General features: G+C 50.2%; 1 protein-coding gene across 1 annotated transcript in view; it reads left to right on the top strand.

Annotated features, from left to right (window-relative positions):
• The window catches only part of CHCHD6 (coiled-coil-helix-coiled-coil-helix domain containing 6), a 160789-nt gene continuing 133760 nt past the window's right edge, over window positions 228–27256 (top strand). Inside the window, 4 exon segments of the mRNA XM_021069811.1 lie at window positions 228–8342; window positions 23740–23848; window positions 24317–24389; window positions 25922–26045. Of these exon segments, the coding sequence (XP_020925470.1) occupies window positions 8256–8342; window positions 23740–23848; window positions 24317–24389; window positions 25922–26045 (393 nt within the window). The 5' untranslated portion in view covers window positions 228–8255.

Genomic DNA, 27256 nt, shown 5'->3' with positions numbered 1-27256 from the left:
GGCCTATGCCACAGCCACAATGTGGGATCCGAGCCGAGTCTGCGACCTACACCATACCTCATGGCAATGCTGGATCCCTGACTCATTCAGCAAGGCTAGGGATCAAACCCACATCCTCATGGATACTAGTCAGATTTGTTTCCACTGTGCCACAACGGGAACTCCGGCAAGACAGGTTTTTTATCATGAAGTTGATTTTAAAACTTTTTTTTTTTTTTTTTTTTTTTTTTGGCCATGTCTGTTTCATGTGGAAGTGCCTGGGCCAGGGACTGAACTCACACCACAGCAGTAACAACTGGATCATTAACCCGCTGAGCTACAAGAGAATTCCATGACCACACAATCAGTAGCAAAAACAATAAGATATTCAATAAATGACAGCAGCTATATGTATAAAAGTCTATCTAAATAACTGGCTATTTTATGAAAACATACTATCCAGCATAACCCCATAGCATAATGAAAATAAACTACAAATGGTTTTAAAAGGTAAACACTTAAAAAACTGTTTACAATCTCAGTAGGAGATATTCCTAATACATAAAATCTGCAAGCCGAAAAAGGGCATGGGTTAGATATTTGAGTAAAAAAAAATTAAACTTGTCAAAAAATGATCTACAGGTAATAAACAAGTGGTAGGTGGGAGAAATAGAGCACCTGCAAAAGACGAGTGACATGTGGACTATATACAAGCGCCTGCAAACCAATAGCAAAAGGACCCATGGCTCCTGCGGGGGGATCAGGGGGCATGCATGGGCTGTCCCCCCTTCCCCTGCTAACAGCAGCAAAAGGTAGAAAAGTGTTTGGCCAATCAGGTAACCAGGATCAGCAATGAACTCTCTGAGGAATCATGTCAATCTGTAGCTCTTATTACAGTGCAACGTTATTCCTTCAAGTCTGTGAGTACATCTTACAGAATTCATAAAACTCTGGAAGAGTCCTATGGGGGCGGGAGTGCAGCTGCAGCAGGTGCCAGGCTGGTTGTCCCATCAGGGTTGGGAGTGGGACTAGCAGGGTGCCCAGCCCCAGGCCAGGAGCCCCCTTTTCCCTCCTAGAAATGGGTTCTTCATCTGAGGTGTCTGGACCAGGGTTCAAACGCTGTCTCTGCCTCCTTCCAGCTGTGTGACCTCAGGCAAGTCAGGCACCCTGAGCATCAATTTGGCAAGCTTCTGGGGATGAGGGGCAGCATAATAAGAACTAGTGATAACTGAGTGTTGCCTCTTTGCCAGGTGTCATTTGGGGTCCATGACAGGTATTAACTCACGTAATCCCACGTCGGCCCTACAGGTAGGTACTGTGCTTAGGCCTGATTTACATATGGGAAAACTGAGACAGAGGGAGGCAAAGTAACTTGCTGGAGATCTCACAGCTGGGGCTGATATGAAGGTCATCACTTGTATTCATTTCTTGCAATGTGGAACAATTCACTCACTAGCAGGAGAAATATCCATTCACTCACTCAGTCCCTCACTCAGATATCTTAGTATCTGCTCCATCCCAGGCCCCTCATTCATCCGTGATGAATGAGTAGACACCATTCCTCTTCTCCAAAGCTTTTATCTCAGGAAGCGCACATACTGTGGGTGGTACTGGTTGAGACCAACCATAAACAAATAACTAAGTGCTAAATATCCAGGAATAATGTTCCTTTTAGGAGGAAGAAGATAAAACCTACCAGTGAGAGGTGGGAAGGGTGGCCTGGATGGGTGAGGCGGGGAGGTGCATGACATCCCAGGAGAGCGGCAGGGCCAGATCAAGTCTGCTGGCCCTGAAGCCCCTGATGCCTGGTCTGGGGCTCACTGCCACCCTGCTATAGTTCCAAGGCCCACTGGGTCTTGGGGAGCTAACCTGTCTTCCCACTGAGATGGAAGCACCCACAGTGCTCACCCAAGGAACTGGGACAAAGGGCTATAGACCTCGGGCTCCAGGGTGCCCTCTCTGGCCTGTCCTGGGTGTTCTGCCCCTCAAGAAGCAGCCCTTCAGGCCAAACCTGAAGCGAAAACTCGGAGAAGCAGAAAAGGAACCAGGCTCTGGGGAAGCTTCTCCAACCTGCTGCTTGAGTAACGTGTGCTATGCAGTTAATCCTTCTTCTCCTGAGGCTTTGCCCACAGCAGGCGCTGCCTCGGTTCCGAAGAGCTGGTGGCCCAGCAGCGGGGGCATAGTGGCAGGAGCCACCTCTCCTCTCCCAGCTCCCACATGCTCACAGGGTACTGCCCATGGCTGCCCCATCCTGAAGGAAGTGGGGCTGCTGGAGGGTCTTTGCAGACTTGGACTTCAAGCCTGGGGAACTGGTCTAAAGCAGCTGCGAACACCCTGCCCCCTCAGTTGGGGCCTGGCCCAGGGCAGGGTGACCCTGGGCTGCAGGAAAGATGGGCTTCTGGGAAAGACCACTTTGTGTGAGGGGGCACGACCTCATCAGCCCCTTACTCCACAGTGGCGGGTGTGATACCTGGAGCTGAGGATAACACCCCGATGCAGGAGAGGAGATGTCGCCAGCCTGCTGGGCAGATGGAGGGGAGGAGCCTCCATCCTTGCTGGACCCAGCCCCTCACTGTTGAGTCCCCACAGGGAGAAGCACCCACTCCACAGGTGGCAGGCCTGGGGGAGAGGGGAGCCCCAAAAAACACCCCAGGAGTGCTTTGTCAGCCCTGTCCTCTTTGTGGACACTCAAGGCTTTGAGGGCCGGCAGTGGCTCCCTCAAATCAGGTGGCACTGTCCACATGCAGAGCAGACTAGGTTTCAGGGATGGGCTTCCTCATCAACTGCCACGGTGACTCCAAAGATGGGGGGTGGAAAAGTGCCCCAGAGCACGGCTCAGACCCCTCCCCAGGCCCCAAGTCAAGAGTTCTCCACTGTCTATGGCTTCTGGGGTGGAATGCTGTACCCACCTTGGAAGGCTTCCAACCCCCTGACCCAACCAGCCTTTCTGGAGTTTTCCCACCACAGCCCATTTCCTCCTGCCCTGGGCCCTGGCACTTCCTTCCTAGTGCCACTGCCGGCCAACCGTTTTCTAAGGGGTCTCTACTGATGGTCCAACGATGGATTTGGGGGAAGTCAGTCTTGTCGGCTTCAACACACACACTTTTGTACGAAATTACCTTATCCAATTCAAAGCCACTGGTGGCTGAGGCTCACTTTAGTGATATTAAATACACAGAAAGGAAGAGAAGCTTCTACCACATAGGACAGAACACAATCTATCCATTTGCAACTTGTGACCATCACCCCTTCCCCAGTTTCCTCTTCCTACCAGTTTTCTGTCTTTCCTCCCTCCTTCACTGAGCTGGCTCTGCCCCTATCCTGAACCTCTACCTCCCCAAACCCACACCCACACAACAAATGCCTCAATGCCAGCCTGAAGGGTACAAATGCCTGGAATGCAGCTGCTCTTGTTCTTCAGGCCTCTAAGTGGTGGGAACAGGGGGCTGGAATCATGCCCGTCCTACAGATGAGGAGCCTGAGGCTCTGATGGGAAGAGTCACAGAAACCTCAGAGATGCCCCCCACACTAGGACCCCAGTCCTTCAACCACTCCTCCCAGTGTCCCAACCATCGGAGCTGTCCACACAAGTGTCACCCTTCTCAGTAGGGCTCCACTCCTCCCCAGTGGTCCCAAACTTCAGCCCAGCAGGAGTTAGTGGCAGCACACAGAGAGGGAAAAGGTGAGTGAAGAGCAGCAACCACTTGCCTTCAAAGGTACATCCATGCCAGCATTGCTGGGGGACAGTCTTAGCGCCAGGAAACACCTTCTTAAGGCAGAAGATCCATGGAAGAGCTTGGCTGAAGACGTGTGAATGTGGTATCACGATTCTGGTTCATAAGATGTCCCAATGCAATCTTTCAGCGTGTCAAGTTTGTTATTACCCGTACATCTTCCTTACGTGGACCTTCTGAGAAAACAGGGGATCAATGGGTGTTCACTTGACAGTTGTGCATGATGTCCCTAGTGCTTAGATATTTTTCCTTTCTACTCGGGAAAACAGCACCTCCCAGCTCTTGCAAATGGGAGCGACCATTGGACTGAACAGTTAGTGGATGTGAACACAAGTGACGGTCCTGGAGGCAGGAAAAGCTAAGGCTCACTTATCCTGCTGAGTTGGCCAAGGAAGCCACACATCCAGACATGCAGGTGAAGTAGGGAGCTTTTGGTGGCCAGGACAGCCATGTCCTACACCCACATTTTGCCTGAATGACAAACACATTATGTTGTTAGCCCTCTACCCAAAATATTTTCAACTTATTACTGAGATATAATATCCATACTGTAAAGTGCCTAGATGTTAAGTGTACAGCTTGGTGAGTATTGATAATTGTATAGATCATGTAACCACTATCCCAAGTTTTATCTCCCTGTCAATTTCATCCCCCTTCCCAGAAAAGTGTTTTTTGTAGTTCCCAGAAGACAAGTCTTGCACTTCTTTGGCCAAATCTATTCCTACACATTCCATCCTTCTTGATGCTATTTTAAGTGCAACTGTAGTAATTTCCTCTTTTCTATGTTCATGGTAAGGACACAGAATTAGAGCTGATTTTCATACATTGTTCTTATATCCTGCAACCTTGCTGAACTTATTAGCTCTATTGAGTGTGCATGTGAACTCCTTAGAATTTTCATGAATCAGATCATGTCATCCACAAATAGAGATTATTACTTCTTCCTTTCCAATCCTTTTTTCCCTTTTTTGGCTGTGCCTGTGGCATGTAGAAGTTACTGGGCCGGGCTTGAATCCCTCCCCACAGCAATGACAACACCGTATCCTTAACCCACTGCACAACAGAACGCCTCCTTTCCAATCTTTTACTTCATTTTCTTATCTAATTGCCCTGGCTAGAAACTCCAGTGCAATGTTGAATAGAAATCGTGAAAGCAGACATCCTTGACTTTTCCTTGATCTTATAGAAAAAGCTTCCTTTTGGCTTTTAACAAGGACAAAGTAAATTACTTTTCTACTCTGCCAGCCCTTTTCTTCTTCTCTTCTTCTAGAAGAAAGTCACCTCACACAACTCCCTCTCCACTCACCTCCTATACTGGTTGCCAAGGTGTTGTTTCCAAAATAAACAAACAAACCAACCTTTCAATAATAATAGCTATCATGGAATGAATTCAGAGTCTAAGCTCCTGGCAATTACTCCACGTAACGTTGGCACTACTCTTCTATCAGCAAACCAAGGGGCCCAGTCTAGAAAGAGGCAGAGCTCAGCTGTGCACCTCATCTCTCTGCTCTCTTCAGCACTGTGCTGTTGTCCAGGTACTGGATGGCTCAACAGCCATACAACCAGAGTGAGGTCACAAGGTTGCCTTCAGCTCCAAGGGAGAAGTGAACCTGGGGAGGGAAGTATTTTTCATTTCTTCAAATGTAGGACTTTATTTCTTGTTCATTATTCTGAAATTTCAAGCCCACAGAACCAATGAAATAATATAATGGATTACAATATGTATTTTACCTAGATTCATCTATTGTTAACATTTTTCATGAATCATCTGAGTGTGTTGCAGACACTGACATTCCACCTCAATTAATTCCAAATGCATCTTCCAAGAATAAGAAATTAACATTAATTCAATAACATCACCTAGGACACCATTCCTTATCTAAAACTTTCCCAGTAATCTTAAGTACCTTTTTACAGTTTTGCTGCTGCTGTCATTATAATCCAGGATCTAATCAGGATTCACCTCTGTATCTAACTGTTATGCTCTTTCACGTCTTTTAAACTTGTTAGGTTTTTCATCACATTAGGCTTCTGGAAGAGCCCAGGACCGCTGTGTTGTAGGCCTCACATTCTGGATTTGTCTGGTTGTTTCCTCATGGCTGGATTCAGGTCATGCATGTTGTGACAACACTCCAAAGGGGAAGCTGTGTGTCCCTTACATCTCTTGGGGAGGGACATCATGTCAAGTCCCACTCTTTGTGATGCTAAATTCAGCCATCTGGCTAAAGAGGTGACTTCCACATCGTCTCATTCTAACAGTTTTCTCTTTGTGATGGCTCAGAAATCTGTGGAGGACTTGGGGGTCCTGTGAATATCCTGTTTCCTGACCCCCTATCACTCAACAGCTTGTGGTACCATTAATAATTTCTGCTTGATTCAGGTAATTCACTGAGGATTGCAAAATGGCAATTTTTATCTCACAGTGATTTGCTGGCATTCCTTTTTAAAGAGGTTCCCCCCCACCAATCCCTTCTTACACAGCCCATTTCTTTCAACAGATAGACTACTGGATTTTTTTAAAAAAACGAACTGTTATAAGTTCAATTGGTCAAATTGCTATAGTGCTCGTAGTCCCAAGTTTGGCCAGTGGGAGCCTAGGCACAAATTTATCTAACCAGGCTCACTGATGAACTGGGTTCTGTTCTAAGGAAGGAGCCTGGGTATAGGGCAACAACAAGTGGGCCCATCACAACACCTCGCCTCCCTGAAGCCTGTTTCCAGGCCCTTAGACAGAGGAAATACTCTCTCAGGATGGTTTCCAGGGCAAAATGAATTGGTCGTGCCAGGTTGAGCCTGGCAACAGGTGCTCAAACCATGAATTTCTCTTCCCTTCCTTTCCTCACTACTGCCTTTATTAAAATCCTCACCTTTTGATTCATAATGTCACATTCTCTTCACCTGTTTGCACTTCAGTTTTCTCTGTGATGTAGGAATTCGCAATTTACTGGGTGGTCATGAGCTCTGCTGGGGTCGGTGTGCCCCCCACTTTCAGTCCTGTGGGAGTCCCATTCTCTACCGGCATCTGCACGTGGTGGGGGTGGGGGGCCACACAGCCTCAGAGTCACCTGTGGCTCAGACTCTTGTCTTACTCATTTAGTTCAGTGGTTACTTGCTTCATCATCTGACTCAGAAATAAATCCATCCCTTTCCTCGTTTTTTATAACCCCCTTTTTCAGTCACAGGGTGTTCAGGAGACCTTGGAAAAGTGTGGAACATGTGGTGGATGCTGAAAGTGCCCCTTTCAGGTTTTTCACCAGCTGGTGAGGCCATCTCCTGGCTGCCAAGAGCTCACGTATGCCCTCTTCCCTGAGGGTGCTAATGACCATCTGCTGCGGGGGACAGAAGGTCAGCCCCTTGCCTCCCAGCAGGACCAATTCTGGACGTAATTTGTGCTCTGAGAGCCGTGGGGGTGACTTGAAGCCACTACCAGCTCTTGACATCTTCGCTTTCTCCTGAAGCATCCCCCCCATAAACCTCTTGCACCACAATCCCCACCTCAGCCTCTGCTTATAGTGAAGAAACAGATGAAGGGATGGAGAGAGATTTGCAAATTAAAGTATCCTGAAGGAAACCAGCTGATGTCTTTGCTCATAACCCCCCTAGCGCCCCTACCCCACGTCCAAGGCCAAGCTGTGGTCATCTCGAAGCGTCTCTCTCTCTCTTCCACACTGTTCTCCTTACCCCTGCGTCCAAGTTCTAAAAGGCTCCAAATGATTCTTTTCTTGGAGCAGTCGGCTGTTTCCCAGTTCATGATCCCAACTCGGCCCCAGGCCCACTTTGGCGAATCAAAGCCAGTCGGCAGCTCAGAGAACAAATGGGCTTCGTTCAGGGCACGGCTGAGGGCAGGGCACTTCGTTCAGGGCACTCGGAGCCGCCTGAGTGTCCGTAAGCCTAGGACCACGCGCTGTCCTCCGTGGGCCTTTAGGAAGCACTGGAGCCGCTCACCAGGCCCGCGGCTCTGCCCCTTCCGCTCTCCGGCAGCGCTGGGCTGCTCCTCCCTCCGCCAAGCGGAGCCCTTCTTGCCGGGCCCTTGACCGGGGGCCCAGCACAGTCCTTCCCTCACATCGCGGGCTATTCTCCCCCAGAGACGGAGCTCCAGCTCCGAAGGTAAAGCAAGCGCCTCCCGCCAGCTTCTCGCCGGGCAGCGAGACGCCGCCGTTTTCCTCGGCGTCCAGGAGGCTCCTCAACAGGCCGCTCGCCGACTGTTCACCATTCCCTCCATCCCGGGTGTCCTCGGCCGGTCAGCGCTCCCCGGCTGCTCCGCACGGTTTGCTGACGAACCTGCAGCGCCTCGGCCGGTTCGGCGCTGTCCTTGCCCCCTCCGCTCGGCTCGTCAGCAGGCCTCCCAACCCGCGGTCCGACCACGCACATTCCCGGCTCCTGCGCCTGGTCCAGCCGGCGCCGCCGCCAGACTACAACCGCCACAATGCCTTGCGGCCCGCCCGCGATTGGCTGAGCCCGGCGGCCGCGCCCAATGGGACGCTGCGTTGTTGGCAGGTGGCGCCGTCCGGAAGAGCCGGCGCGCCAGAGCCGCCTCCCGCCATGGGCAGCGCGGAAAGCAGCGAGGGCCGCAGGGCGTCTTTCGGGATGGACGAGGAGGAGCGGGTCCGGGTGCTGCAGGGCATCCGGGTGAGCGGGCGGCCGGAGGGCGGGCGTGGAGGCGCCGGGCGTTCCTCAGCGGCGAGAGGGACGCGACCTCGGAGCGCGCCCGCAGGCTCGGCCGCTGCCAGGTGGGAGGAGGAGCGGACGCCGGGGCGGGGCCTGTTGTCGGGACCCGGATTCGATGCCCTCGCTGCCCGGGGACGCCACGCCTGTACGAGGACGACGAGCCGCTTACCTCTCCCACAGCTTCCCGTGCCAGTTTCCCCCTTCCCCTCTCCCGCCCCTGTTCACTGGCCTCAGGGCCTTCTTGCCCCTTGGGTTGCGGGTCTGTTGGGCACACGACCTCCGCACGGGCTGTGTCGGCTCGTGCGTTCTTGTGGGAGCTCAGATGTCACCTCAGTATCTTTCCCTGACCATTCAGTCTAAAGTGGCCGCCCCCCACTCCCATCCCCGCGGTTTCACAGTTGTTTTTGTCCGAGGGCTCATCACGATGAGAAACTTCTATTGATACTTGACTTTCCTGTTGTGTTTCCCGCTGCTGGGTAAGCTCCAAGGCTCTTGCCTGACTCCAAACCCTATCCCCAGAGTCTAGAGGAAGAATAAAAGCAGCTCACATCCGAGTGCTTAGTGGGGATCTTTTCATTTAATTCTCAACAGCCCTTTAGAAGTAGGATTCGGTTTGCTCATTTTATGGGTTGAGAACCAGGCACTGAGGTACTTAGCCAAGGTCACCTGAGCAACAAGCTGGCGAGCTGGGTTCGAGCTCCGCTGACTCAGTGTCCTGTTGGTTCGGTGCCCTGCTTCCTGCATCTGTGCCTGGCACAAGGCTGGTGCTTTGTAAACCATTGCTAAATGATTAAATGGATGAACCCAGTGAAGCAGGTACGGAGCTTAGGTGAATTAGTTGATTATGGAGGTGGCTCAGAAAAGGACATTAGGAAGTCTGACTTCCGGATAGATGCTCATTAGTTGTGTGACCTGGGATGAACAACTTATCTTTTGAGTCTCAATCACCACATCTTTTAAAAAATGAGAGGAGGCTATATAATCCAGGTGCAACCTAGGGTAAGACGATGTATGTGGACATGTTTAGGAAAAGTGCAGAGTGTTTGTGGGGGCCTCTTAGCGTAGCCTATTTAGTGCTTGCTAGGTGTTATCTAGTCTTGATCTGGCTCGTTGCAAAGACAGAATGAGGAGAAAATGTCTGTATTGGAAGGTGAGAGGCAGTAGCTGAATCAGAATATAGAAAGGTTCTCTGGGCCCTCTCCCACTGTTGTCACCTACATTGGGGAATGTTGGAAAATTCAGTCAGTCACAGTTTTCTAAGGGGATGTCCCCTAAATTAAAGGAACATCATCTTTTTTGGGTCTTATATCAGATGGGCATTTTGTTTCTAGGTCTTAGCAGTTCTGCAAAGACTGAATTCTCTTTTAAAATGGAGACTTAGGCTTAGCGACATTAAGGAACATGTCCAAGGTGTTACTTTTGGGACTTTAATCATTTGGGTACAAGAAACATCCTTTTCTCACTACTACAAGCCCCCTCCCATATGCAAGGCAATGTGAAGGTTGTGTAACAGCTCCTAGCTGTCCTGATAGGGCGCAGGTTCTATCAAGACTGTTAAAACAAGAGGGAGCTTTGGGCAGACCCATCAGAGACTATAAGTGCCTTGTCCAGAGGCGTACAGTTGGGGGCATGGCCCCATGCTATGAGAGCCCTTTGCTTTCTTCCTTCTCTTTCCTCTGTTCCTTCTGTCCACTCCTGACCCTGGCTTCAGAGAGGGAGACCAGAGAGAGGAGGTGATGGCAATTCAGAGTTGGTGTGAAGATTTTTCTGCAAAGTGGCTTGAGATTTGGGGAGTCCACCTTGCCTTAAAGCAAGCAAGTAAAAAATTGCTGGACAAGATCATTGAATGAACCAAAGGAGAAGTTCATTTAATAGAAGGTAGATGCCACAACAGAGCATTTGCCTGCTACTTCAGAGAAGGTTAAATTTTTTTTTTCCTTTTAATGGCCGCACCTGTGGCATATGAAAGTTCCCAAGCAAGGGGTTGAATTGGAGCTCCAACTTATACCACAGCCACAGCAACACTGGATCCCAGCTGCATCTGCCACCTACCTGCAGCTTGCAGCAAGGCTGGATCCTTGACCCACTGAGTGAGGCCAAGGATTGAATCTGAATCTTCAGAGAGACAACATTGATCTCTTAACCTGCTGAGTCACATCAGGAGCTCCTTTTTTTTCCTTTTAGGTTAAATATTCTTAAAGGCCCCTTGTATGTCATCCCCTAGCCTGGAAAGTACTCTTAATTTCCTTAAAATTAAATGCCTTGCTAGTTTGCACACTTATTTGCATAAATTTACGTATTTACTCCAAGATCTAATTCCGAGGAAGGTAAAGAAATTTAAGTAATGCAAAATGCTGTGTTCAGCTCCATTGTTCAGAGCAAGCATGTGTGAAATACATAAAGATTTCATTTCAGCCAGTATGTTTAATCTCCAGTAAGAGGAGGCACACACATGGTTATAGCACCTGGGTGTGACTGTCCTCTGCCCCACACACAGCCGTCTTTGGTGATTCAGCTGGAGTCGGCTGCTTGTCTACATCCAGACTCCTTGCTGCTCTCCGTCCTTTGCCTTCCAACCGCTCAGCTCCCTCTGCTCTTCCCAAGTCACTTCCCGAGGCTGCTGCTTCAGCTGTGTCCTCAGGCTCATCACACGCTCAAGTCTACTCTGCCTTTGCTCGTCACTCCACTGAGGCATGTGTGGACCAGTGTTGAGGGGAAGACCCAGGAAGAGGTAGTAGAATCAGTCCTCAGTGTGAGCACACCGAGGAGCCATGTGTCCCAGCACTACATGTGGCTACCGCTTACTGCTGCCCCAGCAGTTCCTACTGTGACCTGGGCCTGGCCTTGCAGAGATGACGGCACAAACTACAGTGTCCTGCCCCCATGGAGACCTCAGCCCAGGAGTGGAAACTGACTGATAGAAAAGAGACAAGAATAAAACAGCACGAGGGAACGGAAGAGGTTGTAAAGAGTTATGCAGCTCCTTGCTCCAGGTGGGCTGGTGAGATGCCGCTGCTCTGTGGAGCTGAAGATGACCATGGGCCTGAGCCCAAGGAGAAGCCTGTCTCTTCTGGGCTGAGTGGTTTAAAGACAGCATCTCAGCTGGTCCCTAGGATGACCTTGTGAGCTGTCATCCCCATCAGAAGCAAAGAAACAGCTTCAAGGAAGTGAAGTAACCCATTGGTTCCAGCGAGTTGGTGGTAGAGCTGGAAGCTCAGACTTTCCATCTCTGTAAGCCTGTGTCCTTGGCAGCCACTCGGAGCTTGGGGTGGTGGAGAAAGCTAGCCAGTAATGAGGTCCTGAGTGCCAGGCAGGGTTGTCTCTACATTGTCCTGGAGGCAACATTGTGGTTCTCTAATCCAGAAGGGAGCATTGGGAAGATTTTAGCTGATGGCGACTTTTTCTCTCTTTTTTTTTGCTTTTCTGAGCTGCACTCATGGCACATGGAGGTCCCAGGCTAGGGTCCAATCGGAGCTATAGCTGCCATCCTACACCAGAGCCACAGCAACATCAGGTCTGAGCCACGTCTGTGACCTGCACTACAGCTCACAGCAACGCCAGATCCTTAACCCACTGAGCGAGGCCAGGGATTGAACCCACAACCTCATGGTTCCTAGTCCGATTTGTTTCCACTGAGCCATAACGGGAACTCCTCTTTTTCCTTTTAAAAATGGCTTTATTGAAATGTATTTTCCATATAAAATTCACCCATTTCAGTGATTTTTTTTAAAGCAAATTTAGAGTTGAGCAGCTGTCGTCACAATGGGATTTTAGAACATTTACAAGGCCTAAAAGGATCCCTTGTTGGTTTACAGTCACTCCCACTTCCAGCCCCAGTTTACCACTAATCCTTTTGTCTCTCTGTGTTGCCTTTTCCAGATATTTCATGTAAAGACATTGTGCATCTTTTACGTCTGGCTTCCTTTACTTAGTACAGTGTGCTTGGCACTGGTTCATCAAGGTTGTGGTGTGTATTAGTAGTTCCTTTTTATTGCTGAATAGCATCTCATTTATGGACAGTCTGCATTTTGCTTATGGAGTCAAACAAGGATGGAGTGTTTCTAGTTCTTGACTATTGCAAAGAATGCTGCTGTTAACATTTTCGGTTTTGTTTTTTTTTTTTTGGTAGATTGTCTCATTTCTCTTGGCTGAATACCTGAGAGTAAAATTGCTGGGTCATTCTGTTTATGAATTTGGTGACTTACTAGGTTTAACTTTTTAAGAAACTGTTGAACTGTTTTCTAAAGTGGCTGAACCATTTTACATTCCTCCAGCAGTATGTAAGGGTTCCAGTTTCTCCATATCCTCATTAACCCTTGTTTTTGTCTTCTGGTTATAGCAGTTCTAGTGGGTGTGACATGTACGTCACTGTGGTTTGAATTTGCATTCCCTAATAACTAATCATACTGAATGTTTCTTGTGTGCTTATTTGCCACCCACATATTTTCTTTGGTGAAATGTGTATTCAAATCTTTTGTCTACTTTTAATAGCTCTTAATAGGATTATTTGTCTTTATTATTGAGTTGGAAGATTTCTTCATGCTGCTTTACAAGCCCTTATCATATTATGATTTGCAAATATTTTCTCCCAATATGTGGCTTTTGTCATTTTCTTCTTCCCTTTTTTTTTTTTTTTTTTAGGGCTGAACCCACAGCGCATGGAAATTCCCAGGCTAGGGCTGAATGGGAGCTACAGCTGCAGCTTACGCCACAGCCACAGCAACTCGGGATCCAAGCCACGTCTGTGACCTACACCACAACTTACGACAATGCTGGATCCCTGACCCACTGAGCAAGGCCAAAGATTGAACCTGTATCCTCATGGGTACTAGTTGGATTCATTTCTGCTGTGCTACAACAGGAACTCCTTTTCATTTTCTTAATGCTGTCTTTGAAGTGCAAACATTTGTAATTTTGATGAAGTTTAATATATTAATTTTTTTCTTTTAAGGATTGTGCTTTGGTATTATATTTCAGAAATCTATGCCAAACTAAAGGTTATTGAAATTTTCTCCATGGAGTTCCCATCGTGGCTCAGTGGTTAACGAATCCGACTAGGAACCATGAGGTTACAGGTTCAATCCCTGGCCTTGCTCAGTGGGTTAAGGATCCAGCGTTGCTGTGAGCTGTGGTATAGGTCGCAGACGTGGCTCGATCCTGCGTTGCTGTGGCTGTGGTGTAGGCCGGCAGCTACAGCTTCTATTAGACCCCTAGCCTGGGAACCTCCATATGCTGAGGGTGCGGCCCTAGAAAAGGCAAAAAGACAAAAAAAAAAAAAAAAAAAAAAAGGGAAATTTCTCCTATGCTTTCTTCTAAGAATTTTATGGTTTTGACTTTTATACTTAAAACTGTGATCCATTTGGAGTTTTTGTATATGACTTGATGTAAGGGTTGGCAAGGTTTTTCTGGAAATGACCAGTTGGTAAATACTTTCTGCTTTGCTGACCTGAGGTCTTTATCACTACTGCTCACCTCTGCCGTTTTAGGGTGAAAGTAGCCATAGACAATATGAATGGGTGTGGCTGTTTCGATAAATTTTATTTATAAAATCAAGTGTTAAGTTGGATTTGGCTTGAGTACTAGAGCTTGGTGAACTCTGGTTTAAATCCATCTTTTTTGTATGCAGTATTTAATTTTTCCAATCTCCATTTTTGAGGAGACTATCCTTTTCCCATTTGAATTACCTTGGGACCTTGATGAACATTGGTTGACCGTGAACATAAGAGTTTATTTCTGGACTCCCAATTCTTTTGAGAATTCCATTGGTTTGTAGGCTATATGTCTGTCTTTTTGCTAGTGCAACACTATCATGATGTAGCTTTGTGGGAAATTTCAAAATTAGGAAGTATAAGGCTCTAATTTTGTTCTTTTTTTCAAGATTGTTTTGCTGTTTTATGTCCTTTTATACTTCCATATACACTTTAGGATCAATTTGTCAACTGTGAAAAAGCCTATTGGGATTTTGATGGGGTTTGTGTTGAATCTATAAGATTACCTTGGGGAGAATTGTCGTTTTAACAATATGGAGTTTTCCAATCTGAGAATATGAAATCTTTTCATTAATTTGGATCTTTTATTTAAAGTTTTTCCCAGCAATGTTTTTACTTTCAGTGTACAAGTCCTACATTGAAAAAAAAATTATTCCAAATTATTTTCTTTCTGATGCTCTTATGAATGGAATTGTTTCCTTAATTTAATTTGTGGATTCTTCATTGCTAGCATGTGGAAATACAGTTGATTTTTGTATGTTGATCTTGTGTCTTGCAACCTGCTGTACTCCTTTACTAGTTGTAGTATTTGTGTGTGTGTATTCCATAGGATTTTATGTAGGTAGGATCATGCTGTCTACAAAACAAGACATTTTTACTTTTCCCTTTCTAGTCTGGATGCCCTTTCTTTTCTTGCCTTATTGCATTGGGTAGAACCTCTTGTACAGTATTGAGCAGAAGTGGTGAGAGTACATGTCTTCGCCATGTTTCTGCACTTAGGGAGGACACTTGGTCTTCCACAACTGAGTGTATTAGCTGTAGGTTTTTCATAGATGCTCTTTATCAGAATGATGATTTTATTTATCAGTGTTCTCCATCACCCCTTCCTCTCTGTCCTGTTTTTCTTTTGTAAGCTCTTGGAGTGCAGAGGCTTCTTTATTAGCCTCTGGATCATTAGTATGTGCATTTTGGATTGCACGCTCAGACTAGAGAATTGGTGATTGTTTTTTACCCAAGCTGGCCAACTGCCGCTTGTGAATCTTACTCTTCTGCTTCTTACTCTTTCCAGGCTTTAACACAAACTTGCACCACATGCATGTGGCAGAATTCCTTTTTCACCTGTTGCCCAGTGACGTGCTTCTTAAATGTCTCAGTGTGAACGTCAGCGCTTCTCATTCTGTAGCTTTATACCACAACGTTTGTCTTCACGTTGCTTAGGGTTAGTGTGGGGACCAGGGATCCCAGAGGACCTGGCCTGGAGCCCTGACTTGCACAGGGGTGTGTCTCTCTCCTTACACACAGGCCAGGCCAAGCTCAGGAGGTGTTTCCCAATGGGCTTGGTCACGAGACCTCCTCACTCTTTCCCAGCTCTGTGCTCTACCTGGCTGACCATTTGGCGTGTGCCATGGATGGGCCACAACAGGAAAAGCAGGCAGCCAGCCTGGTTCTCCCGGCTTTGCATTAAGCAAACCGGTGCAACAGGGCATCACGTCCCCCAGTGCCACTCGGGTGCCGTTCCCAGGCTGGGCCCTTTCCTTGGTGCTCCCCAAACACTGCATCTTCTGGAGGTGAGGTATCTGAAAACCGTAGGGGCCAATCCTTCAGGGAAGCAGAGCACATGGTCCCTCCTCCTGGCCCATAGTTCCTGAGGGGAGGATGGTTCTTGGCTCCAGACAGATACTCTGTGAATGAGGGCGGATGCAGCAACGTCCTGGAGCATCTCTGAGCATCCTTTAAACCCCTGTTTGGTGGTGCTGCAGCATAACCAGTAATAGCATTAGCATGTGAGCGCTCATCCCTCTCCAAGGTGAAACTCCATGGTGGTACCACAGCTTCGCCCAGTACAGCACAGAGGATAACCCCAGCATCCTCTCATTGTGTGGAGGCTTGTTGATTCTGTCCAGGACCCCTTGGCTTCCACCACCTGCTCTTTCCCGAGGCCCTGATTCCCAGGATCCCAACGATGTCTCTTCAGAGTGCTCCCTAGCTCAGCCCTCCTTCCCTTGTGTACCATGCCTCGGCCATCTCTTTTTGTCTGGATTCTAAATACCCAGCCAGACCTGTCCCGACGCCACTGGCAGTGTCCCCTGCAAGTCTCCTGGGCACCTGTAGTGCAATGCATCCTCTGGGCTCACTGTGCCCCCACTCCCACCTTCTTAGAACCTCTCTTCCTTAAGTGCAGAGGGCCATCCAGACAGGCCTCATCCAGGAAGCTGGATCCCACGTGCCCTTTTTCTCTCCATATGAGGACAACTCTGAGCCTACCTTCCAGATTTTCTGTTTTACCGTCTCCTCTTTGCTCTCACTGAGTCTGTCTCAGTCAGGCCCACCCCAGCTTCCTTGACTGTCTGATAAATTGTTCTTTCTCCCAATAGGCTTGCCTCCTACAAATCTGGTGCTAGGGTAATGTGTTTTTAAAAGGTAAACTTCACTTTTGTGTAGGTTTTGGGAAATGGTGATAAAATCCAGACAGTTCATTGGAGGTTCATAGGGAAAAAGGACACCTCCTTTCCGTGTCCAGCGACTTCGCTCTCGGGTGGCCCCCGCCAGCTTGTGGTGTCTATGACTATTCAGACTGAAGCCAGCAGTGTGACCCCTCACTTACCATCCTTATGTGCTTCTCCTAGCCTCTGGGTTAAATGCAGATTTCTTGGCCTCACTCCTGAGGCCCTCCGTATACCAGCACCACCTCTCCTGTCACTGCCTGCCCTGCAGGGGGGAATACATGCTCCTGCTGTGCTACGTCTTGCTTCTGTGCTGTGATTCTGTCCCCTCTCTCTCTTTGCTTAGACCAGACTCCTCAGGGCCAGCTCAGTGTTCCCTTCACTGGTCACCCTCCTGGGGGCCGGGCAGCTCTGCCCTGTGCACACCTGGTGAGTAGGACTGCTGCTACTGATCTCTGGCCCCAGCACTTGAACTGGAACTGAACTTGGACAGAGGCTCCATGTTTCTTAAGGGAAACCACCAGCCCAAAAACTTTGTGGTATTAATTGATAACATTTAAAACTTGGAGGCTGTACATAAATTCAGTTGTTAGCTTTTTTGGGGGGTAATATGAAAGTCTCGGTGTTTCCATGTGGCAACATCTGCTGGATCTGCCAGGCAGCACCCCCCACCCCCCGCCTCCAGGGCTGTGCTCTCACCCTGCCACCACCTTATCCTTGCACTGCTTCTGTCTTGCTAGGCCCCCTGCCAGACCCAGGGCCTTGGTGTTTGCCAGGCTTTGTGGGATCTCAGGGCTCTTCTGATCCCGACACTTGGATTTAAATCTGTGCACCTAATTTCAGCTCACAGAAAACAGAAGAAACAGCCAACAGAATTTCCAAGGCAACGGCTACAGGCAAAGCGGAGGAGTCTTCTTAAGAGTCATAGAATCTGGCAGCACCTCCCAGGCTGGGTGTCTGGGCACCACGGGCCGCTGGCAGTCCTGACCCACCTGGGAGCTGCCTGGCGCTCAGCCTGCCCCGAAGGGGGAATGGGGGCTGCACGCCAGTCCTCAGAAGGTAGGTCCTTGGAGACGATGTGTAAGTGGCCACCAGGGACTTGGATGGGCTGCCTCTGCACCTCAGCCCTGCATCCCATGTGAGGACTGAGGATAGTCACCTGAAGGACATCAGAGCCCTCACTGATGTGGAGAATAATGCTCAGGAGCAGCGTCTCAGAAGTGTCTGGATGAGGAGCACTCTTAGCCTGAAAAGGCGCTGTTTCCTAATTTAAGTGGCTGCCTGTTCTTGAATGCCTGCGTGCTCCCCTTCTCCCTCCCAGGGCTCAGTAAAGCACCACAGATGCAGGCAAGGCGACTTGCAGATCTTTTGTTTTGTTGAGTTGGCACTCCTCTGCACTGGTGACTTGTCCCCTCGCTGCCTGTTGCCACCTGCACTGTCCGTGTCACCACCTGCACTGTCCCGTCAGCTGCCCAGCTTTGGCCCTAGTCTTGATTCTGGCAGTTAGGACTCTGTAGTCTTGGGTGAGTTGTGACTTCCTGGCATTCAGTCTTTCATCTGTCCAGTGGGTATGGGGTTGGCCAAGGTCCTGACACGTGGAGGTGCTTGCAGGGCTGTCTTTAGCGCTGTCCTTACATGGGAGCCACTGGCCCTCTGCTGGGGTGAGTTACCCCCACAGCCAAGAGTGTGGGGAAGGTTCCTTCTCCCTATGGTCTGCCTGGCGAGGCCCTGATTTCTTTGTCCAGATGCAGCTCCTGCCATTACCCCTGCCCATGTGCTGTGTGTGTTTGCCTGTGGAGCAGAGCTGCTGGGACAGACCCAGGACACGCACACACAGTGGTTCTGGGCTCAGCAAGGATGCACCCTCTCCAGAGAGCTGGGCTGTCATCTGCTCCTCATCCATTCCTTCCAGGCATCTTCTGGCAGAATGCATCTTATGTTTGCATGCCAGCTGTTCCCAGTTTCTTGTGGGTCCTTTCAGGCTGTCCTAGGCCTCCACAACAAGCGCACCTTCCCCTTTGGCTGTAGGAATGAGGTCACTGTGTGAACCATGCTGTAGACACCTCATGCCTGCCAGCATGTCCGGGCAAATGCCATGTGTCTGGTCACTTCACCGTGTGGTCCTCTCTCCCCCCAGCATTCTCTGACTCCTGCCTCTGGGAGCTTTTCCCCTTTCTGGGCTTTGCCACCTGTTCTCTCGGCTCCCTACGGACTGCAGCTTCCTCTCTGTCATCATGAACAGAACCTCTGGCTCTCCTCTAGTGACCTTTCTCCATTGGGCTGGACCTTGGCTTCTCTGGGTGCTGCCCTTGCTGTGCTCGGGCCTTTTCTCTCTGGAAGCCCTCTGCCACCTCCTTCCTCGTCTGACTGCGGGCTCTCTGAGGACAACAGTGTCTCTGTCGTGTCTGCACTCTCCGCCCCCCACCCCCCCAGAGTGGTTATGGTCCGGGCCTGCAGTCAGTGTTTACACAGTCCACGTGTTGAGTGATCCCTCCAGCATATCAGCATGCCAGGCACCCAGGACATGGCCAGAGCCCAGCAGGATCTCTGCTGCCCTGAGCTGTGTTCAGGGGAAGAGGGGCTGCAGGGTCACAACCTCACACGTGGGAGAGGCAGGAAGAGTCTTCTTCCATGGCTGAGTCCCTGGGACCTGCCTGGGGTTGCTGGGCTTCTAGTAGGCTCTGTTCTTGTCCCTTCATGGCCCTACCCACCCATGATGCTAGTGGGGCTCCTCCCTTGCTCCTGTGCTGGGGTGGGTCAGGGAGCTGGCTTTGTTCCTTGGGAGAGGGGCTGGGTAGCCTGCCTGCAGCTGGTGGCCTGTGGCAAGCACAAGGCCTTCCTGCTGCTGTGGGGGGTGACAGTGTCCTGCTCCCTGGGCCTGGCAGGGAGGTGGCTGTGACTAGGACTTCCTCACTCCTGGCATTCCTGTGTCCAGAGATGGATGGATGAGGCCACTTGGGCTTTTAAAGCAGCCCCTTCACCCAGCCTTTTGCTCCCGGGACTGCGAGGTTTATAGGCTGGACGGCTGATGAGGAAAGCCTCTAATCCTGCTTTGGGACCATGCCCTGAACTCAGCTGCTCCTACAGCCATGGCTCTCGTGGGCCGTGAGAGACAGAGGGAGGAGCCCTCATCTCTTTTCAGGCTCTGAGATATTGCCATGACTGGTGCAGGTGCCAGCCGCCTGCACCTCGGTGGTGGCATGGAAGGTCCTTCTGTTCAGAGTCCCTGAGTTACTCCAGGCCTACATTTGAGCCATAGGACATCAGTGCCAGAGGGCACTTTGCCAGGAGTCTGTCAGTTTCACTCTGGGTAGGTTGCAGAGCGGGAGGGAGGTTCTGCAGCTGCACATGGAACAGAACCATCAGTTCCAGGGTCCTGGGCGCTTTCAGTCCTTGTTCTTGACTGGTCTCATGTTTTTGCATACCTAGGGTGTGCCTGGCGGGGGGGGAGGGGGCGTAGTGTCCTCTGTGTCCCATTTCACACGACCACTGACCTGACCATGCTGGTTTGATTGTGCTGGTTTGCTCTGTGGCCTCCGCTGTGCACAGCACCCCCCAGCCCCAGCCTTGTCATCCTCATGACAGTGTGTACCATGAGTAACATCTGCCTCACAGGTGAGGACATTGCCTCCCAAGTGGAGTCCCCTGCCCAAGGTCATGTGGCTAATAAGTGGCTTAGCTGGAACTCAAACCCAGGCCTGTGTGACACCAAGCACTGACTCCTGGGCAGCCTGTGAGCCCTGTCCCCCAAGTGGAGTGAGGAAGGTGGGTGAGGAGCCTGTGGGACCCTGCAGCCAGGTGTGGGTGGGTGTCTCTGTCCTTGTGCTGCTCTGGAGTTGGCCCTCCACCTCCTGGCCACACAGGACTCTTCCTGGCCAGCTCTGATGGCACAGTGACCTGGGCCTCTGGCACTGAGTTCCCAGGCCTGTCTGGCTCTGGGGGCCTCCATCCTGGTTCTGTTGGTGCGGAAAGCACTGCCCAGATGGTGTTTATTCTCGCGTGACTGCTGTGTGTGTATGTGTGTTTGTTGATTAAAAATATTACTTGCTTATTTTGTAGCAACATTAAAAAATATTTCAAATCTCTTCCTGCCGGCGAGAAGCTTGCCAATGTTTTCCTTAGCCCCTCACTCACCAGGTGGAACAGCTCAGTCTATGCCCCTCTCCTCCTCCCTCACCATAGCTCCTCTGGCCCTTGGGTCACATTTGAGCTTCTGACCTCAGTCTGCCTCTGGCCTGGTCAGCAGGTCCAGGTCTCTCACACTGGCCTCATACAGGCCTGGACAGGCCAGACCCAGGTCAATGTCTTCCCCTCCTCTTGGCCCTGACGTGAATATGGCTGGGCCTCCTTGCTCATGGGTGGGAGTCTTGTATCAGTACCATCTCGGGGGGTGGGGGTCTTCCTGCAGCCACCCCGAATGTGCTCATCCATGCAGGACTGCTGTGTATTCTTCCTAGCACTTACCACTAACATGCTTCACAGAATTTTTTTTTTTTTTTTTTTTTTTTGCTTTTTTTAGGGCTGCACATGAGGCATATGGAAGCTCCCAAGCTGGGGGTCAAATCAGAGGTACAGCTGCCAGCCTATACCACAGCCACAGCAATGTGGAATCTGGGACCTACGTCACAGCTTACAGTAATGCTGGATCCTTAACCCCCTGAGTGAGGCTGGAGATTGAATCTGCATCCTGATGGAACTAGTCAGGCTCTTTACTGCTGAGCTACAACAGGAACTCCTGCTTCACAGATTAATAAGACACATTTTTGAAATGGAGATACCATATAATAGGTGGAAAACCCCCACCTCTTACCCTTTAGTAATCAGAACCCAGTCTCCCCCTCTACCAAGCTCAAGGCCACCAGTCAATTTTTTGTCTCGAGATTTGCATATTGTGGGTATCTCAAATGAGTGGACTTTTGTATCTGGCTTACTTCACTGAGCATGGTGTTTTCAGATTCTTCATTGTGTAGCCTGTGTCAGTGTTTCATTCCTTTTTATGGCTGATAATATTCCATTATTTTTATTTACCCGTCTGTCAGTTGATGGGCATTTGGATTGTTTGCACCTTTGGCTGTTACGGGTAATGCTGATGTGAACATTCATGTCCAAATCAGTGTGAATGTGTGTCTCCATGTCTCTTGAGTAGGTGCCTGGGAGTAGAATTGCTGGATCAGATGGTAACTCTGTGTTAAACTTTTGAGGATCTTCCAGACTGTTTTTCATGTGGCCGCACCATTTTTTTTGCCACCAGCAGTGTATGAGGGTTCTGACTTCTCTGTATATTTGCCAACACTTGTTACAGCACGACTTTTTAATTATAGACATTGTCTTGGATGGAAAGTGCTATCTCATTGTGGTTTGAGTTTGCATTTCTCTCATGACTAAAGCTATTGAGCATCTTTTCATGTCTTTGTTGGCCATTTGTATATCTTCTTTGGAGAAATGACTTCAAATCCTTTGCCCATTTTTAATTGGGTTATTTTTCTTTGTATTAATGAGTTGTTTACGTAGTCTAGTTACATATCCCTTTTCTGATGCAAATTTACAAATAGTTGTTCATTCTGTGGGTTGTCTTTTTGACTTGCTTGGTTGTGTTCTTTGATACAACACGTTTTAATTTTGATGAGGTTCAGTATATCTATATTTTCTTTGCTCGTATTGTTGGCGTCATATCTCCAAATTCATGGCCAAAGCCAAGTTCATAAAGATTTACTTCTGTGTTTTCTTCCAAGAGTTTCATTGTTTTAACTCCTACATTTAGGCCTTTTGAATTGGGTTTTGTATATGGTGTGTGGGAGGGTCTAGCCTTAATCTCCTGCGTGTGGATGTCCAGTTGTCCCAGTCCCATCTGTTAAAGAGACCAGTCTTTCTCCATTAAATGGTTTTGGCACCTTCCCAGTCAGTCGACCACAGATACATAGGTTTATTTCTGGGCTCTCGGTTTTCTACTGCTGTGCATGCTTGGTCTCCTCTTGCCCTATAATCATAACTTAGCTACTTGATTTGTATAGTACTAGAAGGACCCTATTACTGTTGTTGTAAAAAGCAATAGTTGCTTAAAAAAATACTCAGTCAAACATTAAAACACAGAAGTGCTGAAAGGGAACATCTCGTGTATTCTCTGAGCGGATGTGTGCATTTAGGGGGGTGTGGGTGTGGACGTATTTGCACCGCAGTCTGCCTCTTTATAATTGTGCATCTCTTTTTTTTCCAAAACTGAGATACGCAAAGTAGTCTTGGTCTTGAAGGACTAAGCAGTAGTGCCCTTCTGTGACAGGTACACATGGCTTAGCTGTCCTTTCTCGAGGCTTCTGTGGTTCTTCATAGAAGATGTGCCGCCTTTTCTCTAACCATGGCCTGCCCCTTTTCTCTGCGCACACAGACGCTCTCCTCTCCTGGGTACCTGAAGTGGAGCTGCTGATCAGGGGCTTGTCCTGAAGCCATTTTATTGTCTCCTCTCAGCTGTGGTTTATGATGCCTTGTGTGTAAATACTAACATAAACTCTTAGAGGTTTTTATTCTGGATTCATCCCTACTTGCTATTTCATTTCAGTAAACTGTTTTATGACACCCTCTTGCCTGTTTCACTTCCCCTACAAATGAAGGAACATTTGGGTTATCAGGCTTCACTAGGGGAGCGAAGGTGGAGGCAGTCAGGCCAGGGTGGATTTTCCGCTGTGAGGGTGAGGTGGTGGGAGGCTCCCAGGGGAGGGAGAGGTATTTAGGACCCATCAGGATGAGGCAGGTTGGATGTGGCAGAGGCACAGCTATTGTGACCCAGGCATGAAGGAGGGGGACAAATGGAACTTACCTTGGGAGGGGCCCAGAAGACCCTGTGGTGGAGGGACCTGGGCAGGGGGTGCCTGGGAAGGGTCAGACCTAGGCAGCTGGATACCAGCTGGGGTGGGGGCTGGGGTGGGTACTGATGAGATGAATTTGGGGTGGTAAGAGAAGGGAGAACCCAGGGTCCACCGAGTGTGAGTGGGTGGCAGGTGAAGCTGGAAGGCCAGCAGGGGCCAGGCTGTGCTCTGTGCAGTCCGTGGGGGCCCCACCAGCCATGGCATTAACGTGGGAGGCAGTGGGCCGGCTTGAGGTTTCTGAGTAGAATTCCATCCTCTGTTGGGGTTGGTCCTTGAGGAAGTGGCTAGAGGGGATTCTCACCTTCCAGAGGGTTCTGTGATGTAACTTTCCCTCCATCCCCCCCAGCTGTCTGAGAGTGTGGTGACCCGCATGAAGAACTCCAGCCAGCCTGCCAGAACAGGGCCAACGGCTCCTCCACCTGCTGCCCTTGGCTCCTCCAGAGGCCTGGACACAGGTAGGAGGGCAGTGGTTCTGGGGTGGGGGCGGGATTGGGAGGCTCCACATGCAGTGCTCAGAGCACTGACCTCATGTCCTGGGGTTCTGGACCGGCTCTTGGATGGTTCACCCTGGGTTCTGGGAGGGCCGCCACCTTGTGCCCCCCTCACCGGGCCCCCAAGCCTGCTGTTGCTGGAGCCAGGCTTGAAGCTCGCTTGTCCCTCCTGTGTCTGCCACCAGTGAAGGAGCCTCTGCTTTTCTCCAAGTAGCAAACACCAAGGCACAGAGACGGTTAAGAATGGGGAACTCAAGGTACAAAAATATTAAGACATTATGAACTAGGGAGGTCCTCAGACAGCTGATTAATAACTGCTATTTGTTGATGAGGATCTGGGTCTTATTGTCACCCATAACTGATGTGCCTGTTTTAAATCCAGGGGCTGGAGGAGCTTGCTCCTGACAGAGTTTCCTTCTCCACTCTTTGCAGACTGTAAAGTGTCCAGACCGGAGTATGGCCGTGGCTGGCAGCCCTCAGGGGCGGAAGTGGGTCCCCTTAGGAGGTAAGCTGAGTGCCCACGCGCTGTGGCTCTGCGGTCTGGCCCTGTGCTCCTCCCTCTCTGGGTCCCTATTCTTTGCCTAAAGCCTGGAGTGTTTGTGTCACACTTAGGGGGACACCAACCCTGTGGTTGAGGTGGAACTGGTTCTAGTGTGAAGATAAAGAAACACCCAAGGCTGTGGAGTTGGTTCAGTTGCAAAGCCAGGACTAGGTGGCTGAGTGGCCACACTCCTGGCTTGTGTGCATGTAGCCCTGTTTAGAGGATGCCTCAAGGTCACCATGGCTCCTCCACAGGCTGGCTGCAGGGTACAGATGACCTGCCACTGGTTTGGCCACAGCCCTGGAGGGCAGCTGACCTGGGGCTACTCCCCGCTGTGGGGCTGGTGGCACAGCGGCCGAGGCAGAGGCCCCCAGAATACAGGACGTATCCCAATTCTGCTACCTGCTTGCTATGTGACCCTGGAATGTCCCCGTGAGTCTCCAGGCCTTGAAGAAGGCAGAGCTGAGCACCCTCATTGGGTGTGGTCTTGGGGCTACATGTTATGCACAGCACTTAGCACAGGACCCAGGCTGGTCTGAGGGATGGTGCCCACGGCCTGAAGGACCCATAGCTGGACGGCTCCCTCCACAGGTCAGCCAGGCCATGGCTCTTCTGTGGTTGTGGGTAAGACCCACCTTCTAAGCATGTCTACTCCCTAATCCCAAGAGGCCTTTCTGAAATACTTTTAAACATTTAAAAAATGTTCAGCTAGCACAAGCTAATGGAAGACTTGGGATATGTGTAAAGAGGGGACATCACCATAGCTTTCTTATCTCTTTTTAATATTTGGGAGTATTGCTTTCAAATGCCTTCTTTCTTCTAGTTTAGGATTGTTTTTTCAGGATCATATAAAATTTTATATCTTGCTGTTTGTACCCAGTCTTATAATTATCTTCCGTTTGTCACACCTGTTCATAAGGGTTTTCACTGCGGAAGGTGCTGTCCTTGGGTCCTCAGGGGAGCTAGCCCACAACACACCCAAGAGCATGTCTGGTGAGGACGCCATGCCTGTCACCTGCTTCTGGGCCGAACTGGTGCTGCCTATCTCACTGTGTGCAGATCTACACCCTAATCAGTAATACTCCTAAGACGACCTCAGTGCCAGTAACTTTTTTTCTCTTTAGAATGATTGTATAGGAGGAGTCAAAGCAGATGGAAGGGTAGGGACAAGAAGACAGTGAAGGTTCAAAGCCAAGGCTGCTGCTAAGCCTTCTTGCACCGGCAGAGTGGGGAGGTGGGCACTGAGCAGGGGCTGGAGTGGCAGGTCGAACTTCTCATTTGGCGTTTGGCTGTCTGATTCTTCACCTGGCTCCTGATCTCTTGTTTGAGAGTGTCACTGTCCCCTCACCTTGGGGACTGTCCCTCGTGCCTGAGCCTGGCTAGCTGGCCTGGGAGTCCCCAGCCCTCAGGTCCCAGGGCCTGGGCGGCTGAAGGGAGCATGCAGACCCTTCCTTGGCTGCTGTCTGCATCTGTTTCTCCCATCTCTTCTGGCGCAGGTGTGAAGAGGAGCTGGCCATGGGTCAGGGCCAGCTGCCCCATGTGGCCGTGAGGGAGGGAGAGGCGGCCCTGCGGCGGGAGGAGATCAGTGTGGACCAGGAGAAGCAGAGGTCAGCCCGGATGGTGAGTGTGGGGGAAGAAGAGGCCAGTCCGGAGCCTGACCGGTCCCCAGCCCAGCTGCTTCTCTGCTAAGAGGGTATCTTTCCAGGGACTGGGGCGATAATTCCCGCAGCCTTGGCGCTTATCTGCTCTGCAGCTCTGGGCTGTGGTTCCCATCTCTGTGGGCCTCAGGTTTGTACATTAAGGGCTGGCTGGTTGGCTGCTGGTTCCCAGAGCCTTGCAGTTGTAAGTTTTGCAGGAAGTGTCTGCCAGGAGGGTGTAGCGGGAGGACGCTGTGAGCTTCGGACATGTAGCACTCGAGAGGGAGAAGGGGGCGGGGGGGGAAGAGGTAATTTCAGAGGCAGGCAGCCTGGGTGCAGAGCCTCACTGCTCTCCCTGGGGGCCTGGGAGGCTGGCAATGGTTGTGGTGCTCATACATGGGCTTTCCTGTGTTTAGAGGGGCTGTGGCAGCCGGGGCCTGACAGCTGATTGCTGGTATTATTCTCTGTGCACTTAGCTGAGGGTCTTTCTGCTGTGGATATAGGCTGTTTCCCAGCCCAAGAAGTCATGGTCCCCCAGGGCTCATGGGGCCTGACAAGCCTCTGCTTGGGAAGGAGGAGGACTTTCCTCTCATGTCCCCTTGGCCTGGATGGCTCCAGGGTCCAAGGCCAGCTCTTAGCAGAGAGACCCTGGAGGCTCTATGACTGGATCTGGGGCTCTTCTCTATCATGTTTGGGTGCCAGGGTGGGCATCTGGACAGAATTAGGACTGTCAGTGGCATCAATCCTGCAAATTCCATTGTGCGGGGGTGTCCCCACACATCCAGGGAATGCTCGGCACCAGCTGGGTGTTTGATGCTGTTCCTAGAGATGGCAGTACAGTCCACAGGTGGAGGGCTTTGTCCTACAAGGTTCCCCGATCTGACACTATGTACCTGGTGTCAGCACAGACCCTGCAGGCTGTGTCCCACAATGTCCCCACAAGGTTCCCCTAGACACCCACCTCAAGTCCAGGTTGTCCTGGGTGCTTCTGACCTGGGGAGACCTCTGGGGCAGGGAGAAGCCAGGCGAGGACAGGCATTTAGTGGGGCAGGTAGCCAAACTCTGGCCCAGGACGTGAAGGGTTAATGGAAGTGTCACCTGGGACAGTTGTCCAGTGGGACTTGCGGCCTGCAGGTGTGGCATCTCTTCATTTTCCCCTGGACTGTTTGATAGCTTCCCTGCTGTTGCCTGCCC

The sequence above is a fragment of the Sus scrofa genome, chromosome 13 (assembly GCF_000003025.6).
Source record: "Sus scrofa isolate TJ Tabasco breed Duroc chromosome 13, Sscrofa11.1, whole genome shotgun sequence".
NCBI lineage: Eukaryota > Metazoa > Chordata > Mammalia > Artiodactyla > Suidae > Sus > Sus scrofa.
Note: the sequence above shows the minus strand (reverse complement) of the source record. Positions and strands in the feature narration are given on the sequence as shown.